General features: G+C 34.6%; 1 protein-coding gene across 8 annotated transcripts in view; it reads left to right on the plus strand.

Annotated features, from left to right (window-relative positions):
* Positions 1 to 24551, plus strand: part of PDLIM5 (PDZ and LIM domain 5) — a 187540-nt gene that overhangs the window by 131847 nt on the left and 31142 nt on the right. For all 8 annotated transcript variants that reach the window (XM_033105714.1, XM_033105716.1, XM_033105717.1 and 5 more), the window contains one exon: positions 14796 to 14983. In XM_033105714.1, the coding sequence (XP_032961605.1) occupies positions 14796 to 14983 (188 nt within the window). The remainder of the gene's footprint in view (positions 1 to 14795; positions 14984 to 24551) is intronic.

The following is a 24551-nucleotide window of genomic DNA, read 5'->3' on the forward strand; positions in this document are numbered from 1 at the left end:
TTATTGCGTGGTTGCTTTGTGGAAGAGAGAAAATACAAAGGATAATTTATTGTCGTTTTCCTGCTTTACTTTCTATAGAATACATATCTTAAGGTTTCTGAATTTCTCATCTTACTGAAAACTTGCCGTGTAGGGATGTAGTAAGTCACTCTATTTGATTATTTTATGATATTTATATGGAGAACAAGGAGGCATTGACATTTTTAGTTAGAGACTTGATGTCTTTGTGCTGCAAAAGATTCTGCTGTCTTTCCCAAAGAAGGTTAACCTTGGTGAAGAATTTATGCTTATGCGGTTTGCATATCATTCCACCAAAATATGGATAAGCCATTGAAATTTGACTGATAAGAGAGCTTTGACATTCTGCAATCAGGAATGGCCAGTGAAATAGTACCAAGCAGATGGGTATATAGGGCCTAGGCACAGAAGACAGGGGAACAAGAGTGGTCAGTTGGGTCATATTCAGAGACTGAATAAACTGAGGAATGGACACAAAAAGACAATACTGTAGGATTCCACCTATAAGGTGTCTACAGGGGTCATGTTCATAGAAACAGAAAGTAGAATGGTGGTGACTAAGGGCTGGGGGAAGACGGAAAAGACGAGTTGTTTAATGGATACACAGTTTCATAAGCTGATAATGTTCTGGAAATCGGTCTCACAACACTGAATATACTGAATAGTACTGAACTTCACTTCAAAATGGTTAAGAAGGTACATTCTGTGTTGTGTAGTTTTACCACAATAAAAAGAAAATGAGGAATGCAAATTATCCGCTGAAGTTAGCCACGAGGAAGTCGTTAGGGACTTCAGCAAGAATAGTGATTTTTTTGAGGTTGGGGATGAGGCCCGCTTGAGGTGGTTGAAGTGACAGGCCAGGGAGAAAATGGAAGCCGCCTGAGGAAACTATTATTATTCGCAGAAATTGGCTGTTAAGTGGAATCGGAAAATAGAAGGTGACGGTACTTTTATGTTCTTGTTTTTAAGAAAAGCTAACAATTTCGAGTGGAGTTGCAAAGCATGCAGTAAACAAGGAGAAATGGAAAATGCCAGGAAGTAGAGAAAGATCAGTGGAAGTCCCTGAGAGAAAGGGAGGGGATGGAGTACGCAGCATAAGGATGTTGCTGTTTGACAGTTGTCAGGACTGGGAGACAGAAAGCGAGTTCTGCTCGCTGGTCCTGCAGGGTAGGCAGGATGGTAAGTTAGTAAGATGGGCAACTTCATGCCTGCTTTACCCGAACAGATTGCTAATATGGGTCCCCACTGCAAAGCATAGAAAGACAGTGCAAAGATTGTGCAGAGAAAGGCACAATTACAGAAAAAGATAATGTACCAATAGCTCTTTGTTCATTTTTCCTGAGAATAGCAGGCCAAAAGGCTGCAAGCCCAAGTCTCCTGACATATCCTGGAAGGAGAAAGCCTTCATACCTCTCTGGTGAGAAACGAAAACTCACTTAAGTAACAGACAAAGCAAAATGTCTGGCTGTGGCAGAGGTGCTATTAATCAGAGTTTCTTCCAACCCTAAAAGGAGTAAATATTAGGGAATGACAGGATGAAAATAGATATTGATGTCTGTTCCATATTAAATGAGGTAGTTTAAGATTTTCTCAAACCTAGTGTTTTTAGAGATCGGCTAAGCAAAGGAATAGGTTATACGTGTGTAAACATATGGGAAACCTCCCAACTGCATTTATTTGGAAATTTGGAAATCTGGCGTTCAAAGGTATTTCATGAGTTACATGAACTTTATTCTCAAGTGACACTCATTTTTCCAGTCAGCATAGTTCATGGAGGAGTTAGCAGATTCAACTTCAACTTCCCTTTCTTACCTGTCCTCATTGTATATTAATACGTAGACATTGCTAATTCTTGTAACTGTATTTTCTTTTTTTCTAGAATATTGATAATTCTTTATATTATAAAGGACATTTATAAAGGTATTTTTGGAGTGATTATTGTCCCTTATTAGGCAGTAATACCTGTTCAACCTGAAGTACAATAAAGTCTCTAGAAGGTACAAATGTCTTCTAAGAAATGTGTGTATATTGTGAGTGACTTCTGGATTTCAAAACAAATTTTTTTAATTCTTTGATTCAACAAGTACTTATTTGTTGTTTACTTTGTGGCAAGCACTTTGTTTGCATTTCATTTATACCAGTAAATATAATGGTCCTTCACCTCAGGGAGCTTCTAATCCAGTGAGGGAGTCCAGATTTAAACAGATAACAGCACAAATTGTATCATTGCAATCATAACAAATTCCATGAAGAAAAAGTACAAGGTACCTTGAAGCATATGGCATGGACAACCTAAGGTGATTTGGGGACTGGGGGAGGCTTCCATGGGGAGGTGACATTTAAGCTGAGGCCAGAGAGAAACTTGGGAATTAGCCCAGCGAAGGTGTGGCTGAGAGGTGGGTGTTGAAAGTGAAAAGTAGTAGACTGTGCAGAGACCTTGAGGTGGGAAGAAGGTAGGCCTGTTTCAGGAAGAAACAAAGAATGGTTGGACTGGAGCAAGGAAGGCAGAGGGAGAGGAAGAGGACTGTGAGATACGGTTGGAGAAGAGGTAGCCCCGGATCCCAGTTGTCTGCAGAGCTGTGCCCGGGGTCTAAGCAACAAACAGGATCAGATTTGTATTGTTAAAAGTTTACTCTAGTAGCTGGGTGGAGACGTTATTGTCTAGGACACAGGACAACAAACTTGTTCTGTAAAGATCCAGGTAGTAAATATATTTGGTTTTGTGAGCCATCAGGTCTGTCACAGCTGCTCCACTCTGTATAATGTGAAAGTAGCCATAGACATATGCAAATGAATGAACCCTGCTATGTTTCATAGAAATGAAATTTGAATTGCATATAATTTTCATGTGTCATGAAATATTCTTTTTCTTTTCAGTTTTTAAAAATCATTTTAAAAATACGAAAACCATATTTTCTGGGGCCATACAAAACCATCTTAGTTCCCAGGCCATACAAAGACAGGTGGCAGGCTGCGTTTGACATGAGAGGCAGGTTTGCTGACCCCTGTGCCGGGACTTAACATTTCTTATCCTTGTAACTTTTTCTTTTCTACCTCTTCAGTCACATGTTAGTTCTGCCATGATGTTTTTCTTAAGTTGTCTACATTTTTTCCAACATTCTGGTGAGGGTATGACCAATTTTATATAAAAAATGGGAATACAACCTCTCCTTTTCTATTTCTTTATCTTAATGTTACATTTTATGTTTGCAAATCAGTATAACATGACTGACACATTCTATTTTTTATCGACCGTCCTTTTTTAATAATGGTTAATTTTGTGTTTTTCCTGTTAATTTTTTTCTTCTCAAAATGGTATACTTGGTGCTTTCTTCTTTTAAACCTCACAATGAGTTTTTCATCTCTACCTGGTAATAGTTCTTCTAAAATTTAATTCTGGTATTCCAGAGAAAAAATGGTACAGACATCAGAAAAACAAAGTAAAAAAATTATCAAACAAAGCAACACAACTGCAGACAAACATTTGTTGTGTGACTGGATAAAATACTTTATTTATTACATCAAGATAAACAACATCCAAGTAATATCAGATCTGCAAACACAACATTCTGATTTGAAAGGAAATTCCTAGGTGCTTTTTTAGTATACTATGCAGGCAGCTGCTGCACAAGATGCTGGAAAGCATTATGTGGTATAAATAGTACAGACAGACCTGGCTCAAATTCCATCTGACTGATCCTAAGGCATAGGATATTGGCCGACTTAATTTCTTGGAGCTTACGTCTCCCTGAAGCATGCAAAATACATAGTGTATGGGAATTCCCATCCATCTTTCTTCCCCGGAAAGCATAATCTTTTATCACACGGAAGTAGTAGCCATGTTTAAAAATTGGAGGAAAAAAACAGCCCATATTTGGTGGTGGTGAGGGTGTTGGTTTGGGTTTTAAACTTACACAGGTATGAAGTAAAAAGAAAAAAACAAAAAACAAACACTAGCTGTACAAATGAAAGCAGTGTACAGTTAAAAGGTAGTGACCATGATAAATGTCTGTACTTTTCATTAATATTTCCTTTGCCTTGTTTATTTTACTTCTGCAAACTTAGGTTTGACAGTTCTCTGGAAGACCTACCTAAGAGTGGACCCCACCCACCTGCAACTCCTCAGGTTTTACATATTGGTAGCCAAGTAGCCACACTTTCTAAAGTAACTACATGTTCTAGGTAGAGTTTTGCCTTCTTGGTATGTCTAAATGTTAATGCAGTTGGTGAAATGAAATACTAAAACTGTTTGACTAAAAAGGAAAAAGTGATCCTAGATTACAGAACTGACATCATTAATATGGAAACAAGAAAGCTTGGCACACGGTCTTGGAACACCGCTTGACACCGCTTTTTATATTTTTCACTTTTTGTTTAGATTCTAGTTCTAATGTAGAGTCAGGAAATCTGTGCGTTTTATTTATTCAGTTATTTGGAAAGTCAGCTTTCTTGAGTGTGTCATAAGTCTACTAATTAAAGCATTCACCTCTAAAAAAGGAGTTAAAAAACAACAACATAGATCTTATGTTCCAGGTGTCCAGACATATTCTGAAGGTTCAGGCTAATACTTGTAAGAGTTTGTTGAGACTCTGCTGATACCAAATTCTTTTATGTTATTATTTGTGATACAAGATGATGAAAGAAATTCATTACAGTTTCCTTTTCTTCGTAAAGGAGAAAGATAATTTAGCTGATTGATTTTTTTTTTAGCTGATTTTTTTATAGACTTAAGTTCCTAGTTAATATTTGCCATTGCTTCTCCCAAATGGTAGCCATTGCCTCAAAGGTGCAGAGTAATTGACAGGTTATATCACCAACAGTTGAATCACTTGGTCACTTAATTCTTCCACTTTGCATGACACTCATATCACCCTGCTCTGCCACTGATAGCATCTTTCTTTCCTCTTTCCAACCCCCATTTTTTTCTTTCTTTGCCATTCACAACAATTGTTAAAACATAGCCATACATTTCAATTAAATGATAGACTTGCAAAAAAATTATACTTAATTCTGTATAATTTTTTAAAATGGATTACCATCCTTTCTTTGATTTACCTTCTACTGGTTTGAAAAGTTATAGCTAACAGAACTAGGATTAATGGGGTATCAAATTCTTCTGCAGGGAGAAGAGACTTTTGTGAACCCTCACAGTTTTAGACATCGGAGCTCTCATTAACCTGGGATGAATTTGGCACCTAATTACTTTATGTTGGAAGTGGCCACTGTCACAAAATTTGAAAAAGTGATCATAGTATGGTGAGGTCCTAACTTGTACCCATAAATGAAGAAGAGTGACCACAGGTTTCACACTGTGCATTTTAGACTTTCTTTTTCCTGAAGAAAACAATTATCAATTCCAATTCGATAAGCAATTTGGAAATCTGATTACATTCCTAATGATGGAATGAATGTTAATTCCTGTCTATGTGTTGGACTATTTTAAAAGACCAAAGGAAAATAATTATAATTTTCAGTAATAAGAGTTCTGAAGATAACATTTCATACCAGCATTTTTGCATCTTGACAGAGCTAACTGAAAATAGAAATAGAACATCAGCAGAGAAAGTGATGTTTAGTCATCTTCACTGTAACTGCTTTTTGTTTTACAAAGGTGCTTGCCATCCTAAATAGCTTTACTCTCAATGTTTTCAACAGTTATTTCTTGTTCATGTTAATATGTATTGCTGCTTCTGAACAGGCAGCCGATTGTACCTGCTTCTCCTGAAAACATTAAAATGTCAGGCTCTGGGAGTATATCATCTCTAAGGTAAAACCCTTTATATAGATACATTTTGGAAAAACTCAGCATAACCTTCCTTCTTTCTCTGCTTATAGAAATTCAAACTTCATGTTTAGGTTTATTTTCTACTTAGTTGTTAACAAATCAGTCTTCAAATGTCTATTGTTGTATTATAGTGATTTAATATAAATAGGATTAGAGACAGTGAACTTAAACACATTAAAAATATTTGTATCTCAAAAACCATTTGCAAGGATTATATATCAAATTTTAATTTCTGAGAAAAATCATAGCAACAGTAAATAAATGACCTCAACTCCTGTTGCACTTGCGACATGTCACACCTGTATAATGTCTCAGTATCAATATAGGATGATTGCTATTTTACCTGTATTATGCTACCTCTTCTCACTGTCCTTTTTGTTCCTCTCTGTTTTTCTTTCCCTGCCTATCAACTTAAGCAGCTCCACAAGAAATGTGGTGACAAGTTCTTTGGAAGGTTTTCGAAACTTTTCTACCTTCTCTTCTCCTGCTAGATACAGTGCTGCAGTTCTGAGCAGTGCAGCTGCCACTGTGTCTGCTGTTATTGCTGCAAAAACCAGGTAGAACTGCATGTACAATGTGTGTCTCACGTGATCCCAGCACTACTCCGTCTTACAAGTAAAGAAAACACCTATTTGAAACAATTACAGCTCTGTTAGGGAATCTTAATCATATTGCGGACATTTTATCGAGATTGTAGATATACAGAGGGTGCCACAAAAGTGTATACACATTTTAAGAAAGGAAAAAACTGTATTAATACATGAGTACACTGATAACAAAAGATGAATACAAGTCACGTGTGTCTTCTGCAATTACAAGAGGTGCTCAAAGTGGTTGGTTACCAGACACTCTGATTACAGCGAACTACTGCTTGAGCAATGTTAACCAAAGTGTATACATTTTTTTTGGCACCCCTGGTATATCCCACAAGGTTTATTACTGATTTTGTTTTAAATCACCCTTTTATCTCTCATGACTACCATTTATCTATGATACTTTTCAGTTGAGTGGGTTATTGCATGTTGTGTGCCTATTGACTTTTGGGGGTTTATAATTTTTAGTTTTTATATCGAACAAAATATGTGTAGGTATTTTAAGTTTTTATTGGTTTTATCTTCTCCCATAAACTGATTGTATTTGAAGGTGATCTAACAACTAACTATTCTTTGCAATAAGCTTTCCTCTCAGTTAAAGAATAAAAGCTTTTATTTTTGTGGGGTTTTGTTTATGCATAATTTCTAGCAGTCTTTTGCAGCTTTATTTGTTTTCTAAAGACTACATTGATCAATTTTGGTGAAAATGTAGTCAATTCTGTATTAATGAGTAAAATAACATAGTAGTAGGCTCTTAGCCCTTCTTTTCATCCTCTTTCTATTGTTTAGGTTTGTCTTTCTCTCAGTCTTTCTGTTTCTATCTCTTCTACTCTGTGGAAATGTTTCAAATCACAGACTGTAAAAACTACTTTCTATTGTTGGTAGTGTGATTTTTCAACTTAAAATTCTTTCTAAATGCTCACCAGGCTCTCCAGTCCTGAAAAATATCACTCACTCCTGGATGCACTTTGCATCAGCCCAGTTTCCAAGCCTTTAACTTTTTCATACCTCCAGTCCTCGAGGAAATCAACTGGCTCTATTCATGTTAAGAAAACAAGGTACTGTGGGAGCAGATGTCACAAGCGGTGGTTTGCTGTAAAAAATAATGCTTTCTGTACATTTCCCCACCGTATTAACAGGCTAGATGAGCAAATCCTAGAGCTGATTTGTGTCCAGTTTTAAAGTAACTGTAATTTCAATGCCTTACTAATGCACAAGCACATTACTTTGTATGATTATTAACTTGCCCTTTAATCCTTTGTGACATCTTTTATTAGCACACTTGATGTTTGGTATGAAATTATGAGTAATTATACAAGTGCTTACATTACAACAGAACCATGTCTTATATTGCAGGGATGTAGCTATACAAGAATAGTCAAATGTTTAGTGAGACATTCCTTTATACCTTTTGAAAAAAATGAAAAAGTATAATAAAATACTTGGTTTTGTTTAGCTACTGTCTTAGAGTTCTCAAATCTGAAGGTTTTACTTGAGCCATATCTGGGAAATACTGAAACACAAAAATTAATTTTTCTCCTAAACTTAATAATTATGCCAAAAATTATTAAGTATAATATAAAGAATCAATATATCCCAAGTGTTTATTACTAAAGGTATAATCTTAATTAAATAACTGTATAAAATGATTTCTGACAGAACATAAAATTAATGGCAGAGTGTGCAACTCTGACTATAATTAGAAAAAGCCTGATATGACATAGGCTATCTGTTGATCACTTGTTCGTATCCTACCCCCTCTTATGGAGGTTTTCAATATACCTAATTCTAATTCTGGGTAACTTTTAAGGTGTTTAAACAGGGGGTGCTTTTTCTCTAAGAAAAAATATCTGAAATTATTTTTATTTGTGGAGTGGTGAGTTTAAATGAGCAGAAATCTTTGTCAGGGCAAAGTCTGTGCAGTGACAGGTTACTGACCACACTTGGAATAAAGGGTCTCTTTGAGGACGTAATGAATGGAATGCTCTAGATCTTCTCTCCAGAAAAGAACCTGGTGCTTTCTTTTTTTTTTTTTTAACTAAATGGCCAGGTTTTTTTTTTTTTTTTTTTTTTTTTTTTTTTTTTTTTTTTTAACTAAAGGGTATGTTTTGATTAACAACAAATGGAGATGGGATGGGGAAAATACTGGTTCTGTGAAAATATCCCCTTTCTTCATTAGTGGCTCAGCTCTTATCTTTCTATTCTAGTAAGTTATTTTGCTTTCACTGTTTAATAAACAAACAAAAACTAAAAATTCTTGGATACGTGATACACACACACACACACACACACACACACAGAGAGAGAGAGAGAGAGAGAGATGATGTATTAAAGAATTGTACACCTGAAATCTATGTAACTTTACTAACAATTGTCACCACCATAAACTGAATTAAATAAAAAAAATTCTTGGATACCTTGTTCGATAGAAGAATTTTAATGTTTTTTATTTATCACTAAAACCAAGGACAATTTTATAACGTTTTTTGTATGAAGCTGTTACATGTAAGACAATCTGTCTTTATGCAGGGACAAATTACTCTAAAAGTAATGAATCCTAGATACTTTTCCCTTCAAGTCAAGTGTCATGTTTAAAAAAAACAAAACAAAACAAAAAACGGTATATGTGCATTTATGGACTGACTGAAGCTCCCCATGGATCCACTTCTACAGCAAGTATTAGTAGTCATTATCACTACTTTTCATTAACAGCAATTTGCACAAACTAAATATATTTTGATATTTGGGAAAGGGAAATGGTTCTTGACAAGGTAACGCAGTTGGCATTCTGGAAAGCAGGAACACACGGTTTCCTGAGGATACCTTTCTAACTCAGAAGGGAACCAAAAAGAACAGTTGGGTTAGTTTTGGAGAGATTTTGTCTCTGATGTTTGCTTTTGTATGGCAGTAGTTTTGACATTATAATAAAGTTTAATACCAAACTTGTTTCTTTCCTTTATAGTATATTTAGAATTTTGAATTTTGGTGCAAAAAGTCTTAAGTTAAACAATTTTGCTTAGGAAAATACTTTTTAAAATTTTGTAAACAACAGATTTCTGGAAGGAGGGAGACTCATGATTCCTCTCTATGTCTAGGTCCTTTTGTAGAGTTCTGACAGAGAATTCTATTAAAATAAAAAGTTGCTTGCAATTACAACCCTTTCAGAAATATCAGAAATACTTCTCTCCTACCACTTCAGAGTCTTTGTATTAGTATATCAATTTTTATAAGACTTTAGGTAAAACTATTTAATTTAAACATTGGTTATTAAACCTGTGATATATAGTTGGCTTTTTAAAAATTTAAACATATTTAGAATAAAAGTTACCTCAGGAGTATTTTTCAAACAGAATTTTTCCTTTGAATAGATTTAGAATTTCCAACTGTTCTCAATCTGCAGCTTAAATTTATTTATTGTAATAGTTAAACAAATTTGGGGTAGGAACGTAAACTCAAGATAAGTCAGGTTGCTGACACCAAGTAAACTTTTCTTCCTTTTTCTTTTTTCCTGATTAGCTCAGTTTTGAAAAGAAATCTTTGCTCTATTAGTGTATTTTCAATTTTCAAAATATGAAACAAAATCTTTGGTATTTTGGATATGGAAGCCATATGAATTTGACATATCATTTCAGTACTTGTTTATTTGGTAGACTAGTAAAAATGACCACATTTGATTCTTAGCGTCTGTGGTATTAGCCCAGGGTATTTATGAATTTACTCTAGTTTTCTCATTAGAATCTTTTAAAAAGCATTTTAATTTTGATTAGAATTTAGGTATACCTTAAACAATTTAAATTTGGAAAAAATATGTGTGAGTCATGATTTCAGAAATAAGGTACCAATCTAATTTAAGTAATCCTGCCATGTTAATAAATGAGTCATTAATATAAAATATTTTGCTGTTTTTGATAATTGATAGTATTTTCAAATATGAAATAATATGGACAAAGACTTTATTAACTCTTTAATCTTTAGTACCTGTTACCTAATGTTTATGTATTTTCTTTAAATGGTAATTAGTAGTTAAAAATCAGGAAAAAAGGACATGTTTTTAGAGATCTGGGCATCATATATTCAAATGTATGATTGTCTAGATTAATAATTTTCAATTACTACATTAAATGTTTTAAGTAAATAGAGATCTGTTTCCCCACTGAATATTGAACTCTGATGATCAATCCTGAATTTAAAAATCAATGGAACAAGTTCCTTATAACTTGGATTTCCAAGTTATAACAAGTTCCTTATAACTTGGATTTCCAAGTTCCTTATAACTTGGATTTTTAATAAGCTATTTATAATTTACTGAACACCCTTTGTATCTAAAGAATACTATTTAAGATTTCAATTTTAGGCCTTTGGGGAGAATACATGTGCAAGACTATGTACAAAAGATACAATAAAAAATGCAGACTTTTCTTGGGCTTATGAGATACTTGTTCCATGGGAATTTTAAGAAATATTGTTTTATTTACAATTGAATTGAGGAAGCAAGCTTTTTAGTTTTAAAATCCAAGAAAACTACCCACAAATTACATTCAGAAGTAAAATTATTAGTACAGAGAGGAGGTGTTTATTTAGCAAATGTACTTATTACTAGATATGTGAACTAGATGTAACACGATGTATCGTTTTCTGAGCATAAACCTGAGCTAAACACTGCTAAGTACTTTACCTCATTGTATTTCATTTAATCCTAACGATAACCTTGGAATAAGGTAGTATTTTTATCTTACTTTACAGATGAGGAAACTTTTCAAATTTAAGTAACATTCCCAAGGTCACAGTAAAGGCCCAAATATTAGATAGTATATAATGTAGTGAAGGATACTATATACATAAAGAAGTTACTATTAATTAAACCAAAAAACCCTGGCTGTTACAAATCAAAAGCTAGCTATATATGCCATGCAGTTAGTATGTGCCATGAATTCAAGGAAGGAGTGACTACTTCTAGAAGATTGAGTGATTATATAAAATAACGTTAATTGTATAGCATGATGGATATTATTGTTATTGCTAATTATTAATTATGGATAGGATTGGATCAGTGCAGATGGCAAGTGGGGGGAAGTAAGTGCCTTCTATGTAGAGCCTGGAAAAAAAATGGAGAATTGTGGACAGAGAGGAAACATGTCCAGAACACAGTTGATTGTAGCTATATCTTAGGAGGCTTTAAATGTCTTGAAGTGTAACTTAGCCATCCACCCTCTAAATGGTTAAATTTGTTGTATAGCATTTTCATCCTCTACTTGAGAACCTTCTGGAGACAGGCCCCTTCAAGAAAGGCGAGATTAGGAAACAGATTTTTTTTCCTTTGGGTGATTTTTCATATTAGGTACTTTCTTTTATTGAACCAAATCTATCTCACTGTACATTCCATTCAACTTTAGGCAAACAGTATGTAGCCGTATTGAGTGAAATTTACTGTCACGTATTTGATGATTGCTTTTGTGCTTCTCCTGAGTTTTTTTCATATCCTGGGCCCATATTACCAGTTCCTTCAACCAAATTTCATTAGGCTCGGCATGGATTTCCTATCACCCTGGTCACTTTCTTCCAAGTAAATCTGTCTGTGGCAACTCTCCTAGAATTAAATTTAAATTCTTTCAGGTAATGAAACATTAAATGATGATTTGGGTTTTGTTATTACCAGATTGTATTTGTGTTTCACCTGTCACTTCTAGTATTGCTTGGTCATAAATTTTCTCCTCAGAACTGTCACTATGTGATTATTATATTTTTCAAATTCACATGAATAATTAACTCTAGAATTAAAATGATCTGTACTTATGTATTACTTTAAAATATCATTTATTCATAATGTGTAAAAATATTGAAAATAAGTCTTATTGTTTGAATACATTAATTATCCTTTTCATATGTCAAGTTGGTATTCTGTGCCTTAGCGTATGCTAAGCAGCTTTGTACATATTTATCTTATTTAAGCCTCATGAAATTCTTATGAACAAAGTATTATGCCCATGTAAAGTTTAGGTAACTGAGGCTTAGTGAAATAAAATAATTTGTTCATCATAAAACTTTTAAAAGGTGCTCATAATCACGAAATTATAATGCTTAAACTGTTTCCATTAATATCTGTTGTGTCATCTTGATTGATAATTGTGTCCAGCATTGCCCTTAAGTAAGCAGTCTTTCATTTTCTGTTCATTATAAAAATTAAAGTGCTTAAATTTTTCATGATATAATATGTTTTAACATCAAATAGGTCTTAGTTTTTCATTAAACTGATTAGAAATGGTAAAAGAAGGTGATAGCTCTCTTACACTTGAATTTGAGAGAACCATAACAGGGAACTATATTTTAAGAAAGTTAAAACAGCTCCAGTATGAGTTTTCAAAACAGTGTAGTGTTGGAGGTGCCCAAGACTTTCCCCAGGTGTGATGATTCATTCACTAGAGGACTTCGGGAAGTTAGTATATAGTTGTACCCATGTCTAAGATTTATTACAGTGAAAGAATGCAAAGCAAAATCAACAGGAGGGAAAGGTACATGGTATCAAATCTGGAAGAAATGAGACTCACGTTTCCAGAATCCTTCTTCCAGTGATTCACACGGGATGTGCTTGATTCCTATAGCAATGCGTTTTGACGAAATGTGCAAAGTGCTGTCTACTAGAGAAGCTCCTTAGAAACTGAGGACCCAAGACAAGGATCCTCACTTGTTATCTGGTCTTCTTAGGCATGCTGTGCCTGGTTCACACCGAAATTCAGAAGGAAAGCAGCTGTTTAGCATAAACCGTATTGTTTACATAGTGTAGGCACAGTAAGCCACTCTTATCTTTTAAAGAGAGTTTTACAGTGACCTAGGGAACTATTTACCAGCCAGGTTCCCAAATGCCAAAGGCCACCCTTGCAAGCAGACCTTCCTAAGGATCGGTGGGCTGCTTCAGGCCTTTAGGTGTAATCCAAGATTCAAGAGGCATTGGGGAAGTTAGGGATTCTTGTGCATGGTAGTATACTGGACGAAATTGAATTTGAAATTTCTATTCCTTGAAATAATCTGAATAATCTCAACCTAAACAGTATAATTAAGGCTATTTATTTTATTGAAGTCATTAATATAGTATCCTATCTTTATCAATCAGTTGCCCCAGCTGTTACTTTCAGATATTGAAGAAATCGAATTTCTATGCATGAAATTATTAAAGCAACCAGTACCTCAATTTCTATTGAAAAGTTAGTAGGATGTATTATTGTTGTTATAATAACAATTATTATTTATACTTAAGTTGAGAGAAACTGTTATCGTGTTGTGTCATTCCAAAGTACATGTTTTATAATTTGAGCTACCTAAAAACTTTTTTTGAAATGGTATATAATTATAAGTGACCAATAACTGGGTAATAAAAGCCATACAATCTCCTAAACCATAAACCAAACTGGAACCAGCACTGATAAGGCCTCCTGCTAAGCAAACCACTGACTGAGAGAGAACAATGGCGGTGTTGTCTCTTGTTTTCCTGTATTATGAACACAGTTAGACTGGGGATATTGTCTTGTTTACAACTGTGTGGCCGGTGCATAGCGCAATGTCAGCATATAATAATAGGTGCTTAAATATTTATTGAATGAATGAGTGACTGAGTGATTATGTGAGTGAAAGGAGTGACTGGTGAGATGTCAGAGAAACTTAGTTCATAAAACACCCGAAGAATGTGGGAACGTTTGAGAAAGAAACGTGCCATTTCATAGAGATTATCAGGGATCCTCCAAGAGTTAATAGTTTTAATCTACATGATTAAGTGTTGAGATAGCGAGGAATAGGAAGAGGAAATTAGCGTACTGTTTTAAAGGATGGGCTCTATAAGTTTTCCAGTCGCCTAATTTTTCATGGTAGACGTTGTAAAGAGAATTTCCAAAGTATTGAATAAATGCAGTCTACTTTTCTTTTTTAGTTTTAGCATTTTTGCTGTGACGTTCATCTATAGTTGAATGATATTTATATGCCACTGACTGCAACGTTCGACTTTACCCCGCAAGCTCAGTGTTCCAGAAAGGAAGTTTGGGAAAGCGGATGTACATTTTTCTGTATTTTTGTGTTTTTCAAGAATGAATAACAATAGGACATTTTTATACTTTAATCATGTATTTTTAATAAAAAGCACCTTAACTATATTTACTTAAAAATATAAATACTATAATTATTTTCTGTGGATGTTTGAAACATGTTGGAGAACTGACTTGAAATCAATTAACGCAGTGAAAAGATCTAAAGAGAGTCCCTGAGTCATGGTTTTTGAGTTTTTCTTTTTAAAAATGTCAGTTAATTATTCTTTTTGCTTTCCTTAGAGATTTAATGGATTGAGAAAAGAAAGAATCATTGCTAGCTTAGATTGCTACCACTTCACCAAAAATGTTTTCTTATTTACTTTCCAGCAACTCACAGGAGCCTTCTCAGCAACTGGTTCCGTCAGTCGCTTCAGTACAGAGCATGCCTGCGAGGCCAGAAAGTCCAGCCTCTGCCAGAACAGGGGTGGCCGGTCTCCCAACCGCTGCTGCCTTCAAGCCTGTAGGATCCACCAGCATTATCAAGTCACCAAACTGGCAACGGCCAAACCAAGCAGGTGTGCCAAAGAAATCTCTTGTGTTTTGTTCTTCTTAAGTACAGTTAATGAAAGTGTGTTCTGGAGTATTTGATAGAATTCATTGGTGAAACCCATTCTCACCCAACTAAGATTTTAAAAGGATTGCAGAGAATAGCTACAGCTATTTTCCCCTCTGAAGTGTATCATAAACATTTTCTTTGTTTGATACAATTGCCACTTGCTCTTCATAGTTATAGAATCAGGCATTTCCTTGTTTTCCAGATTCCTCACAGAGCGTGTGTTAATTGTAAATTTGGGGTCTTACTAACAAATTATATTGTGGGAAGGTTATCCTTGAAAATATAACATTTCGGTTTAGATGATATATACAAAACAACAACAACAGAAGCATTTATTACCATTGAGCAGTTACTGAAGAAAGGATCTTTTACTTCTTGTCCTCTGAATGTTTACAAGGCAGAAGCAGAAGGAGGACACAGTATTAAAAAAAGAAGCTTTGAATGGTTAGGATGGAACAATTTAGAGTCAGTCTGGAAACCTGAGTTTTCATTCACTTCTACAGATAAATAGCTTCAATTAAAGTCAGTTAACCTCTTTGATCCTCAGTTTTCTGATTTGCAGAATGTAAGGAGACTAAATGATACCGTTTCTCACAATGTGAACAAAGTTTATGGTTTAAGGACTAAAGTGGCTCTCTTAACAGGAGGTTGGGACTATGCTTAAATGTTGCCAACCCCACACTTGGCCTTCATCTCTTCCCATTCTTTACACTCTCCCTGGATGATCTCTCATCCAGATTTCTTTTACTATTTAGCCACTGATAAGTTATAGTGCTCTCTCCTGAACTTTATATCCTCAAAGCCTGTTGACCTTGCTGTTTCGAGGTGGGACCTCAAATGTAGCATGTCCAAAACTGTCATTACCTCTGTCTGGAAATGATACATCCAGCCAGTCACCAAAGTTACCATGTTTCGTCGCAAATAAGATCTAGCAGGACAATCAGCTCTAATGCATCTTTTGGAGCAAAAATTAATATAAGACCCGCTCTTATTTTACTATAAGACCCGGTATAATGTAATATAATACAATATAATAATATAATATAATATAATATAATATAATATAATATAATATAATATAATATAATATAATATATACCGGGCCTTATATTAATGTTTTCTCCAAAAGACGCATTAGAGCTGATTGTCCAGCTAGGTCTTATTCTCGGGGAAACATGGTAGAATGTAAGCTGGAGACCTCCCACTTCCACCCCCAAGTCTTCACAGTAATTAAACGCCTTATACACTTCTTAGTATTTCTCAAATTTCTCTTCTCCTCTTCTTTGCTTTGGGTCAGGCCCTTGTCATGGCAAACAACTTGTATCTAATTTTCCTATCTCCTCTCACCCCATCAGTCTATCCTCCGTACTACAGCAAGTGACCTTTCTAAAGCTTGGATTTGCCCAAGTCACTTTCCTGCTGCAGGTGCTCTACTTAACCTATCATTTAACACCTTTTCACTCTGGCCCCCATACATTCTCAGTCTCGTCTCCTGCTGTTGCCAATGGGAGATGATCTAGACTATTTTAAAGAAAAGATGATTGTATTACTTTTGAAAACTTAAAATATTTAGACTAATATCATGAGCCTCTGAAATTTCTAGACTATTAATTAACTTAGGAAGACCTGTTCTCTTGGGGGAAAATGCTGACAGCTCAGCCTGTACATTTTTCATTATTTCCATTGACTTAAAGGTTACCCATGATGATGGATATTTGCTGTGATTATTTTATATGTGCATTAGAATACAGAAAGAATCTTTCAGAAAAATGTATTTGGTATGGTAAATGGAAGGGAACAGGACAGTATTTCCTAAAAGAGCGAGTAAAAACCAAAATTTCTGAGGTAGAAACTGAAGGGAGGGCATCAAGTATATATACTGTGGAGGGCAGAAAATATATGTACTGCTTTTGGAAATTCAGAAACTATGGTCAAAACAGCACTCTGCTTGTTAGAGTGAAAAAAGTTCCAGTGGATGTGGAACACTTGGAGAATATATTACAGCAAAGTTACCACAAGAGGGCGACTGAATCCTTTCTTTTCTGAGTCTTTTCTGAGTCTTTTCTGAGTTAATGAGAACGGGCAAATAATGCAACTAATTATGATTCACATGGTTAGTATTTAAAATATTATACTCTTTACAGAGCATATAAGTGAATTTAATTTGAGCAAAACTATAGCAGTATAAAACATTATATGTTATATAACATTATAAAGCATTAATATTATAAAAAGAAAATATGTTTTGCCATTGTAAAATCATAGTTGAATTACACCATGATGCTAAGCTCAAATCAGAAAATATTTGCAGAACTCCTACTATTTATCTTGTCTAGATGCTACAACAGACATTTAATAAGGTATTATGTCAAAATAAGTAAAAGTTACTTAACACACTGTTTTGTAAAATAAATTCCCAGCAACTCAAATTTTTATTCTACTGTACCTAACAGTATATACCATAGGTTTAAAAAAAAAAAGTCAGAGTCTACTCTTAGTCTTGTAAAGTTTCAAGACCTTCCTAATGCAAATGAAAAGTTCTTTTGATTTAGAAAGTGATAACTCATTATGGGTTCTTATGTTCCTCCCAATTCACCTGTGAAAACTGCAGTGTCAAATCAACCAAAGGGACGCAAAACCTAGAAAGGCAAGTCGCTTGGGCTTGACTGGACTATGTAAAGCATTAAGGCAGGTGACATTACTTTCCTCACATAGAGAACTTCTGGCTTCTTTCTCTTGTTAATTCACAGCTGTGCTCTAGTGTGGGTGACAAAAAGAAAAAAATTATCCCCCTTTCCCCCTCACCAAACAGTGACTATTACCAGTGATGTCATTTAAAAATAATTCCTACAGTTGGGTGGGATCAAAATCACTATATTGCCATCTGACCCACTTAGTTTATTCTGAAATCAGTTTAATGGATCATAGCCAGTATTTTTGTGAAAATGTAATAGAATAGAAAATATAAGAATATTTTAATATATTAAGGGTTGGTATCATGTTATGAAAATGTGCTTTCAGTTTATATATGTGTGTATGAGTGAGTGTGTTTGTGTATACATATACAAACATATTTTGGGTCAAACATATATTTGAGTGTGTTTGTGTATACATATACAAACATATTTTGGGTCAAAAGGTAAAGTGTATTTTGTACTATATTTCATAGCTAAAGGGCTTGAAAGTCATTTATTTAAATAAGTATTTTAGTCATACATTTGTCTGGTAGGTGATGACTAATGTAGCTGTGAAAAGATAGCTAAAAAAAAAAAAGACTTCAGTAAAAGGGCTAATTGAAATTTTAAGACCTACTAGTGTGTATTCTGAACCTGTCATGGGTTTCTGTTACCTCCACTGAAATTCTGACTTTAAAACTTAGATCATTTCGTTTGTGGTATCATATAGCCTGTGTTACCCAGAAGTCTTTCAAGACAACAGTGATGCTATGCCAGTTGATAAATAGGAACTAGGCGTGTATGTAACAGTGTTTTAGTTTAGATTGGATCATCTTCTTTTTCTCAGGCATATAGCTTATCATCCACTACCACACATCCATTCACAAGCTTGCCAGTGACTGACAAAGATCTAAATATTTTAGGATGCAAAATGTTCCAAAGTTCATAGTCTGCATGAAAGTACTAAGACAGAAAAAGAAGTAAGAATCTAAGCTCGAGGTTAAGCACTTCCTACTTGCCCTGTATCTTTGGTTAGACTTCCATAATTCAGATGCAGTAATCCCTTTAGAAATGTTGACTTGATCTAGAAAAATACATAAAAGGTCAGATTCTTGTTATTTTTCAGAATTGGGGATTGGTGCTTTTTAAAACTTATATTTTAATTCACAGTGTTTGTATGTCTGCTTTTACAATATCTGAAACCTTCATATTATAATTAATAAGCAGTTAGATATTTTCAAAACCTTTGTAATTTAATGATATAAATTTAAAAATATGTTCCTGTGCATATGTAGGTGACCTCATTTGCTATATAATGTTTTTCATAGATTCTGCGTAGGTTATGGAAACCAGATTAGGTAAGTTTAGTTCATTTGATATAAGTATATGTGTAAAATATTACTATCTTACCAAATATAGTCAGATGTTTTTCATAAATCCAGTATTAGAGTCATGAAGAGCCATTGTATGTTGGAAGCATACCGGTTTTCTAACTTTAGTTTAATTGTACACAAAATGAGGATGACTAATTCATTAGAATATAAGCAGTGCTTTCTAGATCAGGCCTGTTGTTCATCGAACCCAGTTTGCTAACTGGGGGCAGCCCTGAAGAACAGGAACGTCTGCTCTATGGAGTTGAATGTCAGGACGCCAGAAATGTTCCCCAAATGGAGCATTTTAAGCCTTCAGTTTCTTTATCCGTTAAAATAAGGGTCTAAAAAAGTCCTTTTTAGCATTGTCATGAAGCTCAAATAATATAAAGAAGTGCTTGATGCATAGAAGGTAACCCAAGATGTTAAGTTTTCACCCCTTTATTATTTTTTTTTTTAGTGATAGCATTAATAACTTACACTGTTACCATCCAACAAAACAGTTCTCATGCGACTTTCCTGCTTGAAAATGTTTGGGGCTGTCTGCTGCCCACACATTAAATGTTTGGGTTCTTAACAGGGCTTAATGGGCCCTTTACAACTGCGTGTCAACCTTTTCCAGCCTCATTTTGTAATGTCGTCCCGCTTGTTCCCTATAGTCCAGTCACACTGAAGTTCTTGAGTTCGTACCATTCCTTGGGCAGACACCTCTGTGCTTTGTACAAGCTGCTCCTTTGATTTGAAATGCTTTTACATCCTCCACCCCTGAAAAATTTCTATTCACTCTGTAGGACCTAATGTCATCTCCTTTGTGAACCTTTCTTGAGCCCCCTAAATAGTTGCCTATCCTTTCTCTATGTTCCTACAAAATTTTCATGCTGGCTTTATTACAGCATTCATCACGTTCATTTAATTGTTTACATATGTATCTTTTACCACAGTTTTTAGATCCCTTAAGGGCAGGGTCCAAGTCTTACTAACCTTTGTTTTCCAGCATCTAAATAATAACCTGGCACAGTGTCGAGGCCATAAGTTAAAGTAAATGAGTGGGTGAGTAGGACAGTTTGTCTTACTTTCTATATCTTCACGTAATTTAAGGGATTCACAAGCCATTGTTCTTTCCTCCTACCAGACTTGAAATTCCCACAGCAGTCATTGAACAAAGGTGGAGGTGCTGTCTGCCAAAGGCTGCCGTTAAAAAGTACACGTTTCGCTTAAGGAGAAGTGGACTCCACTCTCCTTGAAGCATTAAACTCTGTAAGACTTAAAAGTTGTGAACATAAGCAGTACTTTGACTAGTACTTTATTAATTTCCAAAAGTTAAAAAAGTTAATAATAGAGCTGCAGCCCTATGGTAGCATTCCCCCACCCCAAAGGATGACGCATATAGTTTATGGCATGTAAGTCCCCAAACGGTGGAGTGCCAAGGAAATAATAGGGATATTCACCCATTTTGTCACTGTGGACAAATTAACTTGGGTGCATAATTAAATAACAGAAATCAGCAAAAAAGAAAAAGAAAAAAAAAGTGCAGAGAGTTAAATCAAAATACAAGGTCCAGGTCAGAAGGCATGGAGGTCTGGATCAGTGGAAAGAAGAGAAAGAGACCACCATAAAGTTCCTGTGATACAATCTTGAGGTAAAATATGTATTTGTGTGTAATGGAGTCATAGTTTATGCAGGAATAAAGTGTTACTGTTTGTGCCTAAAGTAAAATCACAGGTAGTCAATATCCATTGAATATTTTTAGGAAGAGACCAAGTTGGAGAGGGATGAACATATGCAAAAGCTCTCAGAGAACTTGGCTTCTAGGAAGGAAGAAAGGCACATAGTTCAGTGTGTTGGGGACTTTACAGTGGCCAGAAGAAAAGTTGGATGGGTTAATGGGGGCCTGGTCAGAAAGGGCTGTGAAAGAAAGGAATGTGGATTGATGTGGAAAGGAAGCTATTAAAAGATTTGGAAACTGGAAAGTGACACAATCAGATTTGCATTGTTAAAAGCTCATTATAGTGTTAATGTGTTTAAAAGATCATTATGACCTCAGTGTAAAAGGTTAAGATTGAAGTCATTCTGATTCTTTAAGAGGTTGTTGAGGTAATCCAGCATAGACAGGATGATAATGCATCCTGGATGATAATGACCCTATGTAATGGCAGTGGGAGTGGAGAGAATTCCAAGGGCAAGAGAATGCAAAATACTTAGACTTTAACCTGACCAGGATGCAAGTTCTAATCATTGCTCCTCCAGGGAGCCTTATTCCCTATATCAGTGGTGTCCAAACTTTTTTCAACGTTTTTCACCAAGGGCCGTATTTGGGAAAATACACAAACAGCCGGGCCACTCACTCGAGGTGAAGTACGTTTTGCCTCACCTGGTTTATTTAAGTAAACTAAATATATTTTTGGAATTTGCTGCGGGCCAATAAAAAATGGATCACGGGCCGCAGTTGGCCCCAGGGCCGCAGTTTGGACACCCCTGCCCTATAGAGTATTATTTATCCTATGTTAAAACGCTGGTGGGTGACTGTATTCTCTTTGGAGAACATACACTTGGTTCTGAGTAAGTCATATTATGGCAGATAAAATTGGTTGAATATAGCTTTAGGTTTTTTATTTAATGTGTCTAGTTACGAAACATAAATCTGAGTGAATTGCATCTTGTACTTGAGAAACAAGTTAAAGTTTACTTTTATAATACAACTCGTCTATTTTTGTAGCATTTCCTCAGTGCATGAGTACATTTATTTCCCCTAAATAAGCATTTTCTAAATATTGACTCTCTCAGTTCTTTATGCCTACAGATATGAGACTGGTAGCTTTGGCACGATCCTCATGGAACTGCTTGCCTTTGCATGAAGCACTTGTGCTATATGTTGTCTTGGCAATAAACATGAGATAGAAAAGGGGTTTCTTCCAAGACAAAAGAAAAAAAATTCTATAGTGCCTCATTGATCAAAAATTAAATACTCGTGTTGTAATTTGTAGTGCAGAAAGCTTTAAGTCCATAGGTAAGCTTTTACAATTTTTTTTTCATCGATTACAGGTTCTTTTCTTCTTTTCCACTCTCAAAATATGTTGATTTTAAAAACATTTGTAATGATACTTAAATGTATTAACGTTATAATAAATGTTTAATAAATAACTTATAATTTCGTACATAGAAAATCATTGAGCTATATATAACGTTGGCTAATATTGTAATCACTGTTTTCTAAACAGAAGCATGACTTTATTTCATAGAGCCATTGAAAATAAAAGCTTTGTTACATGTTTCCCTGAAAATAAGACCAAGCCGAACAATCAGCTCTAATGTGTCTTTTGGAGCAAAAATTAATATAAGACCTGGTCTTATTTTACTATAAGACCCAGCATAATATAATATAATATAATATAATATAATATAATATAATATAATATAATATAATATAATAATATAACATAATACCGGTCTTATATTAATTTTTGCTCCAAAAGACGCATTAGAGCTGATTGTCTGGCTAGGTCTTATTTTCGGGGAAACACGGTATGTTTTCTTTTACAGTAGTTAGTGTTGTCTAGCTGTGCTAAAAATCTTTCCTTTTGCTGTTTTCCTTAGCGGTGCTTATAGCATGTTAAATTAATGCTGCCTTCATGCTTTCTTTAATTGTATGTACACACAGCTCCCTGTTTATTATTATGTCCTGTGACGTTGGCAAGAAATTAGTGGATGTCTTTTTTTTTCTCTTTTTTTTATACTTTTATCGTTCAAGTATCCATGGAGGCAGACACTGTACTAAGGAAGTAAAGGCAAAAGGCATTTAGTTGATATTATGGTGACATACTCAATACACTAGTAGTATTTTATCATTTAATATTAGACATTATTAATCTCTGATACTCTATGTTGAACAAACATTAATTTTCTTGTATTCTTATGGCATTATTCCCTTTATAGGTGTCACATAATATGTACATACTCTTTATTAGTGGATTGCTTTTTTTTATGAAACAGTTTTCATTTATATAGTAAAGGCAAATGGTCATAATTGATGAGATTTGTAAAAATGGGTGATTCTTTTTTGAAATATAAGTTGTGTTTTGAAGAAACACAGTACCAGTAAGCTGTAATTAGAGAAGTTGGTATCATTTGAAGGTCTTTTATGGACACAATAAATTTATTTTGGTCAAGTCAAAAAAGGAAAAAGACACAAAATGAATAATTTATTTTAGCTTTTTTTCTGTTGCATCTTGCCTTGGGAAGTGCTCACCATACTTATTTGGGCATTTGGAACTCAGGAATAAAATGGGTAGCCTTTCTAACAGTCAAATGGTGGGCATCATTGCTTGGTAATAATTATGTTTTTATAATTCTTTCAATTTTTAAATGTTATCTTTACTCAGAGTGTACAGTAAGATAATGTGATTAAAATTTAAAATGGGCATCATTTCACCATTGAGGTAACAGTGTGAGTGAAGTTAAAAGAATTGTTCAGAGTACTATAGTGATTTGGACTTAGTTATCGTGATTAAATAGCACACTTTCCTGTATCACAAGATAACATCTGTGAATATATTTAAGAAGGACTAAATCTCTTAGGGATCGTGTAAAAAGGATTCTTGCCTTGCACAGGGAGGATAAACTAGTGAGTAGCAACTACTAAGACGTTTCAAGTAACGTTTTCTTTGCATCCAAACTCCATTTTTAAAATTAGCTAAGATTCATTATTGTACCCTGCCTCTGGTGTACACTGCATTTTAACAATAAAGAAAAGCTTATTTATTCATTATGGACAGAACTTTGGAGCAATTCGATTTTTTTTTCAAGAAAGACTCAGATATATTTGTGAGATCTGATTAGAGCAAAGACTGAATGATGTGCATCTCAGTTATAAGTGGATATAAATTCTATCTTTTATTTGAAGTCTAAAGGAGATCAGGGTGAGAAAGGAAATTACTGTTTCTCCAACCATCCCAAATTTCATTGTAGGCTTTACGCTACAGTAATAAATCGAGATAACTAGATTTGCTTAGCTAAGATGGAGAGATTTATTGGTTCCATTTTAAAAATTTTATATGAATAAGTAAACTGCTACCAGTTGCATATGTTTCATCTCTTCTAATAATGTTTTATTGCCATCTGCTCCCCTGCTTTTTGACATCATTAAACTAAACAGTCCACTTGCCATAAAGGCCAGACTGGAGCAGTCCATTGTCAAAATCGTGGTGTGAAGTATGTAAACATGCGCTATCTCTTTATATAACAAGTTGGTTTTTGTTTAGAATCATGACTCTCAGGATAAAAAAAAAAGTAGCAACCATTAAGTGCCTTGTTTCTTTTCTTCCAAATGTCCTCTTATTGGAATTTATTTCCATGTTGGAAGCATTCCAGTGCTGATGCAAGAGCCCAGTTGTGAAAGCTCTTCTTTCTCCCCATTTTCCTTTCATCCTGAGATGAAAAAAATAAATCTTTTATAAGGGAAGATACCTGGATTTATTTATGTATG

This window comes from Rhinolophus ferrumequinum, chromosome 5, assembly GCF_004115265.2.
Source record: "Rhinolophus ferrumequinum isolate MPI-CBG mRhiFer1 chromosome 5, mRhiFer1_v1.p, whole genome shotgun sequence".
NCBI lineage: Eukaryota > Metazoa > Chordata > Mammalia > Chiroptera > Rhinolophidae > Rhinolophus > Rhinolophus ferrumequinum.